The sequence below is a fragment of the Rhamphochromis longiceps genome, linkage group LG7, assembly GCF_057381845.1.
Source record: "Rhamphochromis longiceps isolate RC_006_pf linkage group LG7, R_longiceps_female_GT1.1, whole genome shotgun sequence".
Classification (NCBI taxonomy): domain Eukaryota; kingdom Metazoa; phylum Chordata; class Actinopteri; order Cichliformes; family Cichlidae; genus Rhamphochromis; species Rhamphochromis longiceps.
Genome location: NC_140563.1, coordinates 39,946,894 through 39,958,898, shown reverse-complemented (window position 1 = coordinate 39,958,898; position 12,005 = coordinate 39,946,894). Strand labels below are relative to the sequence as shown.

The 12,005-nt window shown below is 40.6% G+C and overlaps 1 protein-coding gene across 1 annotated transcript in view; it reads right to left on the bottom strand.

The window, feature by feature from the left end:
- grin3a (glutamate receptor, ionotropic, N-methyl-D-aspartate 3A) overlaps positions 1 to 11,644 on the bottom strand; it is a 53,063-nt gene extending 41,419 nt beyond the window's left edge. Inside the window, exons 1-2 of the mRNA XM_085413624.1 lie at positions 10,164 to 11,644; positions 1,564 to 2,273 (exon numbers count right to left, since the gene is read on the bottom strand). Coding sequence (XP_085269750.1) covers positions 1,564 to 2,273; positions 10,164 to 10,919 — 1,466 coding nt within the window. The 5' untranslated portion in view covers positions 10,920 to 11,644. The remainder of the gene's footprint in view (positions 1 to 1,563; positions 2,274 to 10,163) is intronic.
- Positions 11,645 to 12,005: the final 361 nt, after the last annotated feature.

Below are 12,005 nucleotides of genomic sequence, written 5' to 3'. Positions count from 1 at the left end.
GCGCAAGACCGAGGTTTCACAGGCAAGTCATGTTGTATACGGCTTAAAATCTAAGCAGTGTTTCAGTATTCGGTACACCAAGGAATATTAGCTGTAAAGAACTTATGTGACTGGGCAATGCTAACAGTATCTTTTGGAAAAAAGACAACAGGCAAAGAACTTATTTGTCACTGAATCCCATAATACATATAGACCAATATCCAATCCCACGCAAAGATGACACTTGTGATTCTTTAGCACAGTGAGAGTTTTTAAGAGATTACCTTGCTTGGGCCCTATCTATATCTATAAAGGAAAATATAACAACCATCATACTCACAAGAGTCTATATGAATACAGTAAATTGATCTTTGGCATCGCCACTGCTCCAGTAATTTGGCAAACTGCCCCGAGCCAGCGGCTGCAAGCTATATCAGTCACTCAGTCATACTGAGAGAGCATAATCATTACTGTTCCAGATGATACCATGCATTTTGCAAGCATAGTTGCTGTTCTGACAAATTAGTGGAGCACTAGCTGTCAATCATGGACTCCATAAGAACTCAGCAATCCTGAATGACTAAGTTTACTTAACTGGATTATCACAAAAGTTCTATCAACCTCTCAAGTGTGTTATATTCACTGAATGTGGTGCTGCAGTGGTAACCCAAATGGAAGCAGATCAGTGTATGTGCATATTTTGTCTTCTGTGTCACATTTAATATGTTTGGCTGGTACTGGGTAACTTTTAATTTTTGCCAATGAATTCATTTTTTGCATGTTTGAAAAAGGCAAGAGACAATGTTTTTGGTTTACTAGTACTATGGGCAGAATACCTTTGTATGTTGGTAAGATAGTAAAGTGGTACCTGGGTGATTTTACATGAACATTGAACTGACACACATCATTTTTTTCTGTTATTGCAAGGGAAGAAACATATAAAAAACATCTATACAGAAATCCATCAAGTTAAGCTGCTGAAATAATCATTTTGTGGGGCATAATTATCACAATGTTTTTTAGGTTTGTCTGGTTTGCAAACTGCATGTATATAGTAAGCCTTACACTGATCCACTATGCTATGGTGGCAATCTGTTTCCCACTATCCTCTAACCATTTTCAAAATTTCCTTTATTACAGAACACAACATGTGTCCTCACAGCCTACACACTGAAAGTGGCAAGTTCTGATCCAGATTTGGATGCAGTACGGCTGGCGTGCTAGGTTCTTTCAAATGACTATAAGACCTACAAAGACCTGATCTTACACAGCCAGACATTTCTCCACAGAGCTGTGTCATTATGATGAATGCTTGCTTCCCCATGTGCAAATGTTCCAACGAAACGTGCTCTCACCCACTTTTTAGAAGACTCACCCCCACCATCATTTTATAAATGTTGCACAACCAAAAATGTTTGTGATCGGCCTAAGCAAATATAAAAAAACAAAACAAAACTGACTGTTCTTCCCCCCGATACAGTAGCAGAATAATAACTGCACCCTATGGAAGTGAGTCGTGCTTATAGAATGCCTTATTAGAGTTTGAGGACATTGCATGAAACTTTGTATCTGTATATTCCCTACCTTGCCAAGTATTCCCCCGAGCTCCCATTGCTCTGTTGTTTATCCATACAATTGGTAGTCCCTGGTATGAGTGCCAAGGCAGGATTATCCTGGGCAGCACTGCCCACGGCACGCGCCCCGAGTTCTAATGAGTCATGGACATAGTGATCCAGAGAAGGGGATCCCATGACCCCATGGGCCAGTAACCCCAGGGGTAACCCTTCTGTTCTCAGCTCAGCCACATTCTGGCTGTCCCCCAAGACCCAGTGAAACTCTGGAAGCGTCATCCGCGTGACCAGCGTCCACAAACGTCGCACCTCGCGAATGTCGCACCCAAATGTCACCAATCCTGTTGTAGATGAGTGTTCTCTAAGGGCCCCCAGCTGTCGCAGGAGAGTTTGCTGCTGGTCTGATTTAGAAGAAGTGGATGATGAAGAAGAAGAGGCAGCAGAGGAAAGATAGGGTAAGGTTGCAATACCTGATGCCACCGCCGAGGTTGATAGTGCAGATGAAGATACTGAAGAGGTTAAGGCAATAGTTGTCAGGTTGACAAGAGTGCCCAGGTGAAAGCGGGTGTTGTTCTTGATGAGGAAAAGGAAGTCACTAATATTCCATTCCTGGCAGAGCAGAATGCTGATGTCCCACCAGCCATTCATCATCAGCAGGGTATAGAGCAGCTGGGATTGTGGAGCCTCCACAGTTCGCATCGCCATTTGGAAATGTAGAGGATTCTGTGAAAAGTTGGTAAAAGGAGGACAGGTGTAATGGGAGTTGAATTGGCAAATGGAGTGGAAGGTAAAAAAAATAGTTGTAGGGGAAAAGTTGAAGTAACAGAAAAAAAACGGGAAAAATGTGATTTTGAAAAGTGGAGGAGTGCATTTAAAAAGGAACGAGGTGAATAGGTGTGACAGGAGGAGAAGATTTAAGGGATTAAAATAAATGGATGAAAAAATGGCAAAGGCAGTGGAATTAAATAATACGAGATAGAGAGGAGGGACAGTTAAACATAAACAGAAGGAAATAAAGGAGGAAATAAAAATGTTGTGATCAGAGGACAAAGTGTCGATGGGAATCAGTTGGATTTTATACATGGGAGACAGATAGCAAGAGAGACACAGCATCAGATGATTGGTTTTGGAATTGATGATATTGTGAGAAAAAGCAACATGAGGATAGCGGAGAAATGATGTTGGTGAAAAAGAAAGGAATAGGAAGTGAAATAAAACAGAAGAGCAGAAGAAGAAACAGGAGAAAGAGAAGGGTTCATAAATCCAAATGTAGTTACTTTTTGTCTTCAGTTAACATAGTTTGCTGTGTATAATGGATAACCTCCACTTACCTGTTTCTATAAATATAACTAATCACATTTTTTAACTGTGTAGTCACTTTGCAGTTCTGAATTGCAGTTCATTTCAAAAGAGCCTTTCCCCTACTCAGCACCACAACATTTAATTTAGTTTACACCTTTGTTGAATTTATGTGATTCATAATTTCAGCAGTTGATTAATGACCTAGACAGATCAATTAGTACATGGTGGCTGATTACCACTAGGACCTCATCTGATACAATAGAATTGTGCAGTCTCATAGTGTTGTTGTTGTGAGGAAAACCTTTCACCAATTTTAGCATCTTTCTAGAAAGAAAGTAAATTGAGAAGCATGAAATAGATTTATTCCAAAATGTACCGCCTAACTGGCTTTAAGTTTTAAATCTGCTGGACCACCTGCAGAGGTAAAAACAATTTAGCGCTTTATGCAAGTAATGCAGCATTGCATGTATTACATCATTGGCGACACATTTCGTATTACTCTTCTTCTAATCGACATTTTTCATTCTAAATAGTACATTTAAGATTCATTTGCTGCCTTTTAGGTCAGAGCTGGTTTAACTGTTTTGATACACTTGACATGTTTGAATTTGGTTCCTTTGTTCTGTTATTCTGTAATCAGCTAACAAATCCTTGCCAGTGTGGAAAACTTATTTCCAACCGTAGCAGTGCTACAAACAAAACTGCTGATTTTTTGGAACTTTGCCCCTAACATTAAATTAAGTAACAAACACTGGCTGATAAACAGTCCCCAGCCCCCTGTTATTTACATTGACTTGCCACTTTATTATGTACCCCTGTTCAACTGCTCATTAAACACAGATATCTAATTAGCCAGTCATGTGGCAGCAACTCAATGCATTTGGGCCTGTAGACATGGTCAAGTCAACCTGCTAAAGTTCAAAACAAGCATCAGAATAAGGAAAAAATGTGATTTAAGTGACTTTGACAGTGGGATAGTTTTTGGTGCCAGACAGCCTGGTCTGAGTGTCTCAGAAACTGCTAATCTACTGAAATTTCCCCTCTAAATCATCACTAGGGTTTACAGAGAATGACCCAAAAAAGAGAAACTATTCAATTCAATAAGTGGAAGTTCTTAAAATAAAAATGCCATATGTCAGATGAGAATGACCATGTCCTTAGAGCCACAAAAGGAAAGAAACTGTAACTCCAATAACTATGCATTGCAACCATGGTATGCCGAATATCATCTCTTGATGCAAACATGTTGCACCTTGAAGATGACAGGCTATATCAGCAGACGACCACACCTGGTACACCTGCTGTCACCTAAGAACAGGAAGCAGAGGCTAAGATTAACACAGACTCGCTGGTCTGATGAGTTTCAAAATCTGGTGTAAACAACAAGAAAAACAAGGATCCATCCTGCCTTCTACCAACACTTAGTGGTAGTTATGGTGTAATGGAGTGGAGAATATTTTCTTGGCACAAAAATGATCCAGTTTGAGCAGAGCTCCTTTGGGATGTGGTGGAACAGGAAATTCACATCATAGATTTGATGCCCACAAATTTGCAGCACCTGTGTGATACCATCATACCAATTTAGACCAAAACCTGAGAGGAATTTTTTAGATATGAAAAATTAAGGTACTTCCAAAGAGAGAAGGGCTGTATCCAATGAAGTGTCCAGTGAGTTTCAGTTGCCACTATTCCAACACGCTAAAACCATGATTGCTCAAAATGTCAAACTTTATGAGCTCATGTTAGTTTGTAACCAACTATGAAACAGCAGTGCCGGTCTTTATATTGAATCCAGTCTTCTCTGCACATCTTGCACATCTCTTTGATTTGAGATATCATGCCAAATCAAGTGAAATGCCTATAACTCTTGAACTTAAAGTTTTATCAGTAGTCTGGCTAGTCTTTACACCCATGCCAAATTTAAGGTTTGCCAAAGTACAATAACAAGTATTGCTTGATGCAAATTTCTGCTACTCGAATTCAATAAAGGCTAAAGAAGACAGTCCCATTCTTAACAGTTAACTCTTTAATGCTGTCATACATGCACTTTCCAATCCAATCCAACCCACTTTCATCGCAGCACCACCATCAGGTCTCTTACAGGACTATTATTATGTAAAACTTCCGTCTGTGCTTTTAGCTGACTCCTGAAAGCAAGTCGCAGCTTATGGCAGTAACACCGCAATTTCACCAGAATCTGCAAATTTACAGTTCATATTTCTAATTCTAGTTTCAGTTTTATTTAATTTTATGTTCATGAAAGGTTATAAAAGTCTTTTTTATTCGTACGCTGATGTATTCAAATTATGAATGAAAGACCATGTTGGTTTTAATAGCAGTTGAAATATTTTCTTCAAGAGTCTCAGAATAGAAACACGATAAAAAGAGAGTCAATATTGAACTCAGCAGGTGTCTGAACACATTACTGTCAGAGATTAAATAATCAAATTCACTATTAAGGTTAATAATTGATGTTGGGTTTCAAGTTGTTCTACACTGGTTGGTTCCAGAAGACACACCTTGTTAACAAAACACTCAGTTCCATAGTGTTGAGCTATAGTATGAAGCTCTTTCATTGGCATAGTTATTTCCTGTTTGGTGGTAATGAATTTGCTCATTTGTTTGCAATAATCAGTTAAATGCAGACTACACACATAGATCAGAGCAGATACATTTGAAAGGTGACACTCATCCCTGTAATACTTGAAATAACATTAAATAGGTCAGAGGGCTGCATGAGCTGCATGAGCTGCCAGATCTGCGTCAGTATACCTCGGCATACTGTACCCAGTATACAATATGGCACTTAATCAGTCGCACACTTGTTTGCTTGCCTGAACCCACAACACCAAACACAGAATTAAAGTTGTTTAAGGGACCTGAGTGAACCACTTTAATTGCTTTACAACTTTTACACAAGCTTTGCACAAAAAAGTTCATTAGATTAATCTGTTGTTTAATTTGATTTATCCTGTTAATCACTCTGTCTAATAGACATGCAAATAAGATATTTATTAATCAGCTTATTGCATACACGTGGATAGATTGTTGCTGGAACAAAAGCACCTACAAAAGCAATTGCAAATGTTTTATTTCAGATTTAAAAGTCCTCTATCAGGGAGGAAAATGGTAATGCAGTCCACAGGGCATCAGAGTCTCGCCTGCTCTCATTCTCCAGGAGGATTGGATGGATTATTTTCAACTGCGGCACTTCTGCACTGTGATCTCCATAAATCTGTAACCCTCTCTTTGTTCTTCATGTAAATAAACAGGAAAAAAAATTGTACTGAGTGTGGCTCCTTGCTCCCCTACATAAATACAGAGATCTGCTGCTTTCAGTGTGCTGTGAAATCCCGGCTCTGTTGTCACTGTGCTCTTTTTTTTAATCCCTCCTTGCTTCAAAAAATGATTTTCCCCTGTGATTTCCACATCTAAAACACATTAGCTGCAACTTGTTGTGCTAAGAAACTTGCAGAGTTTGCTGTATGGTAAAAAAAAAAAAAAAGGTATGGACTGACAGACTCATGAACCAGTGGACAAATCCAGTAATGTCTTAGTTATTGTTCTTAATACAATGAATCATCTAATCAAAGAAAAATCAATAACCATCTACCATTTGTTATTGTAATACAATCGTTAGTTAACCAATTTAGTTAAATGAATGCATTGCAGAACAACTGAATTGTTATGGAAGACCTATTACGCTCAGTACCAGTTTCATATTTTTTATTTTTGTATTCCACTAGAAAAGCTGTGGAGGATCCACAGTTCAAAATAATCCTTATCTATCTGCACCCTCAGTTCATCCTCTGTCTCCCTTCAAGGCCAGCCTCGCCTTGAAGCCAAGTCTCTTCTGATTGGATGGCCCTCGCAAACAGGTTTGAACACTGCGTGGGAGATACTGCACTGATCACAGCTAGAGCTGTGTGGCTAAGATGATCGCGTTAATGATACCCACTCTCTTGACATCATGATGGAAACTAAGGATTAAGAGCAGTCTAAAGCTCAAACCTTTGGATCCAAAGGCATTCTTGCACATATATTAAACTTAGTACTTAACATGGGCCTATTATACTTTTTTATACCACATATACTGTTAGATTGCTGGATGTTTTAAAGATTGCAAGTTGACTGCTCAAACTGAATGACCATTTGCATGACACTATGTGGAAAGGCTGCTCAGTATAGACAGAATTTATTGCATGTTTTCTGTAGGTCTGATTACATTGGAGCAGTATACCTAATAAAGTGTTTATATGGTATATATTGCACATACATCATGATATTGGCGCATACCTGTAGCAATGTTGATTTTTCGCATACAGTTAGTGCTGACACATAACTGGAATAAGTAGCAATGTGAAGATGCTCTGTCTTTCTGTATATATGTGCGTATGTAGCTATCTTTCCACAGTCTCTGGGTCAGCATGGGATATATTTCCACTTTAAAACTAAGTCCTCCTATCTGAGATGACTGGTCTTTCCCAGAGAGCTTCCTTTTGCCAAGAGTTCCTCAGTTCTTTGGCTTTTATATGCTAAATTCTCATCCCTTTCCTGCTATCAAAACCACTCACCACAACTCCCAGCCCAGTTCCTTTACTCTGAGGTCACTTTATCATTTGCTCCATAATCTCCATATTCTCATGCAGCTTCATCATTCTGACACTTACATAACATACTGTGGGCAGATCACGTTATCAAAAGTTTTTTTTTTTTTGATGATTCATTGTATTACACAAATGTTCAGCTGTGAACCTTGTCTTTAAACTTTGACTTTAAACATTCCAGGATAAAATAAAAACTCAAGGTCAAACAAAGTGAGGAAATAAACACTAATGAGATCATCTCAAGACATCCAAAAAGTTTTTGCACTTTTCACACTCAAAAAATGTTTTAGAGAAATTGCTGTCAGCCTGCAGTTGGGATTTGCCAGTGAAACTAGATTGAGTCAGAAGGGAGTTAAGCCATTTCTCTAAAAGTCTCACACAAGCACTGCACACACTATTTCCTAGTCAGTTTTTTTGCACATGTTCATCCTTCCATTCAACAGTCTTCCCATCTACTCCTCTATCAATCAATCATCCTTAACTTTTGGTTTGTCAGTTGTATCCATTACTGTTATTTCACTTCTAGGAATCAGTTTTGACTTTAAACACCTGCTGACTCCTTACAGAGAAACCCTTCCTTGTGCACAGAGCAGGAAATTAGATATTATCCTAGAAACACACACACATTCTTACGCACACATATACACCAACACATAAACAGACACAAACTGTCTGACAAAGCCACACACACACATTACTATACCCTAGTAGGTGGCAAGTATCCCAGAACCCTTCAGTCCAGCTAATGGGTTTGGATGTGTGCATGAAAAAAACACATTCTTTGTCCCTCCTTTGGATGTTTGTGTGTAGAATATTACAAATACAGAAACACATGCAGATTGTTGGCTTTCTCTCACTGATGTGCAATATCTCTTCTTTGTAGCATCACCCAATTAAAGAGGTTTACAGTGTATTACACCAAATCATTTTTGGGAATGTGCGTGTGCCTATTCCTTCTTGTGCTCGATAGCACAAACAAATAAGGGGGCAAACTCACAGCAGGTGTTTTTTCCACAGAATTATTACTGATGCCCCTCCACGCTAATGAATATAGTATTTACATTACTAACTAGTTTCCCCTTTGCTCTCATTTTAGCTGCAAACTCCACCAGCAAGCTTCGCACTGGTGCGTTGTGCAAGAGTTTATTTTTCAACGATCTCCAACGTAAGAACTGCTGCTGCTTTTGCCTTAACTGTTAAAAATTGACATAAATCAGAATAAAAATCCATATCATTTTATACTGGTTTCAGGGTATTGTTTTATTTTCCAAAAGCCCTGACAAGAATCTATAGTGTTTATATAGATATATACAGTGCTCATATATTGAGCACTTTTGACTCATATACGTAAGTCTGAGTAAATAAAGAATTACAATTACAAAAGAATCCATGTTTGTGCCAAAAGAAATGTTTACTTGTACTGAAGGATTAAAGTGCCTTATTATTTATAATAATAATAAGGAGTGTATATTGGTATATGGAAAAAAAATCAGAACACCACTGCAAACTTTAGTTTATATAGTGATGTAATGGTTTCCTGCCAAGTCTGGACTCCATATGGTATACACAAGGAACTGTACTCAAGGTATTTCCAGTGGTACAATGTAAAAAAATGAAGCAAAGTTTTAGCCTCACTGTAAAACCACCGAAATACACTCAAAATCTCCTCCATGGTTTATTATGTGGATTCACCTTTTGAACTGGTCCGATGAGAGGAGTGTTATGCAGCTTAAAACGGTTCTGCATGAATGGGTTTTTCTTGTATGCTACAGTTTTCTGACACTAATCTCATTATTAGATATGGGCCTGCTAAATATTAGTAGCTGGGTGGCTAAAGAGCAACCTTTTACTTCTTTGTTAAAAGGAAAGGTGTTAGGTCATAAATGTACATGCCAACACAGTGATTTAACTAAAGAGTGTTGTCCGTCTTTACCTCCGTTGTCCAGCAAATGAGATGTCAAAATATAGCATCACACTGACTTATGACTAAGAGTTTTGACTGCAATATACTGCCATAACCTCCTTCACCACAGTGCAGACATAGTGGGATTCTGAATATCAACAAAGTATTTGTTTATGTATCTATACCGCGGGGCATGTGCTGCTAGGTGCACACTGTTGTTGACTGCACACTGTCAATCAAACCATTTTTAAACATTTTATTCTGCAGAAGAGAAGCACTGCTCTTTTTTCTGCTGAAACACCCTTTAAATTCAGTAGATTTCAGCACCATGGACAGAGCGGCTTTTCCCCATGCTCCTTTTGTCTTTGACTGTTTAATGAAACTTTTTTTTTCAGAGTTATGAAAGCCAGCTTGTGCCATTTCACCTTAAATTGTGCCATTTAAGTTTGATTGACTGGGTAAACGCTGAACAAGAACGGGAAGATCTGTGCTCTTGTTGAAGGGACATCAACAATCAGCCACTGAAGGAGGCGTTTCTAGCTCTAGTCCCTGGCTTAAATGATGGCCACTGATGGCTCGCGGTGCACTGTAGTCTGTATCCACACGTATTTAAATTAGTTAAATAAATTACATGCATTCGGTGCATGGTGTACACGCAGTTTAAAGAGGTTGTCAGACTGCGATGTAAAGTTTCTTGCGTTATATTACTATAACACGTCACACCAGCACATTGCAGTTGTATGCCGAAGTGAAGCAATCAACAGTTAACAGTTCAAATTTAGCTAGGAAATAACTTTTTACCTTACTGTGGCGCGAGAACTCCCTCTGCACAACGCTGACTACAGGTACCTGAAGCGCGAGTGAGACGAATTCCAACTTGACGAACTCGTCCCTGTTCCGTGGAAAGGCGATCATGGCAGAAACCCCCTGCACAACCACGGTGTGACATACACTCTCCACGAAGGACAGCGGGTCCTCGTTTTCGGGGTTGCCCGTAGAGGAAAAGGAGAACGCGGGCAGTTCTCCGAGTGTGGATCCAACAGCCATGACAATCTCCAAGGATAAATTGTAGGGTAGCAACCCAGCCCGGTTCAGAGCCTCGACGGCGAGCAGAACCGAGTCTCGGGGTGCGAACACGCGATTTTCCGCCGAGGTGTTCTCCTCCCGTTGGCGTGCCTGGCTTTTACTCCTGTTTGCGCCCCGCTGACTGTTAACGGACGCTCTAGTCCTAAGGCTTCCATACCCAGGCGCACTGGCACTTGTTTTAAACGGTCTTTCCAACTCCAACTGCTGCTCTTCTGTCAACTCTCTTTCGTTTCCCCAGTCCTCAGAGCCGCTGACAGCCATAGCAGAGAGCAAGCGAGGCTGAACGTGCAGAGCTCCTATCCGAACCGTGTGGCCGATTCGTTTGAGCACTTGGCACGGTTGCGGGTGCGAGTGAGCGCAAATCGGAAGAAAGATGAGAGCGCACAACACTAAACATATTAGTGGCAAGACCCTGGTGCCTGGTCGCGCTGCCGGGCCACTCATCATCACCATCCCCACCGACTTCATCATCCCCGCTCCACAGCTCCTCCGGATGCCCGGTCCAACCACACAGCGGCTGAACACCGGGACCGCTCCGTTGGTCTGCGTCTTGGCCCCCTGCCTGTGGCCCCGGTGTGCCGCACAGACCAGCGGTAGCCCCCGCAACAGGACCGGTTCCAGCTGGTGGTAAAGTTGTGCGTTTTCCCTCGGACACAGACAACAGGCTGCTGAGGCGCGAGATTAGGCACGAGCCGCGCACAAGCAAAAAATGATCCCCAAAAGTGCTGTTTTTCATCTCAAAAGATTTTCATCATTCAAGCCTCGGATTACTAAACATGTCGTGGAAACAAACGGCAACATTTCCACATATTCCACAGGCAGAAAAGAAAATGCAGCAGAGTGTGTAGGCAAGCCCTGCCTAGGTCGAAAAAGGTTAATGCGCATCAAACACATTCCAAAGCAGTGGAATCCACCTCTGGAAAAGTCTGATAGCTTAATGGAGTCAAAGGAAAATCATCCCATTATCATCCACAACGTTTCCCCCCCTTTTAAAAAAACACCCAGAAAAACAAAAGACACCCAAGTAGAAGCTTTCCAGAGCGCACGCGCTGCTTGGCTCGAGTCAGCCTCTGTGCTGGTGAGACCACTGGCACCAGAGCGTGGTCTTTCTGCGCACATTCCAAGGAGATTTAACCCCATGTTTACTTTACAACCACCAGCCACCCCTCACTTTTCACAGTGTCAGTGCGAAAGAAATGCGGACATGGTCATGGGCATGGTACTGGTGTCATTTATTCATAATCCCGACATGTCAAAAAAAAATAAATACAGCACATTGATTATGTGTCACGTGGGAAGATTTGTGAGATTTTACTGGAGACAAAACCAGACAGCTACCTGTTTTATGTATGAGGACACCCAATCATACATTGTTTAACGGATGTGTTTCTTTGGTAACTCACATGTCAGAGGTCACCCGGGACCCAATCAGCAGACCGAGTTTAAACAGGATCCAGATTAACGATTGGTTAATGGTCTGATGGTCTGATCTAGGTTAATGATTGGCTAATGATCACTTTTGAAATAGGAGGCACGCCCACTGAGATAGTGGAAGAT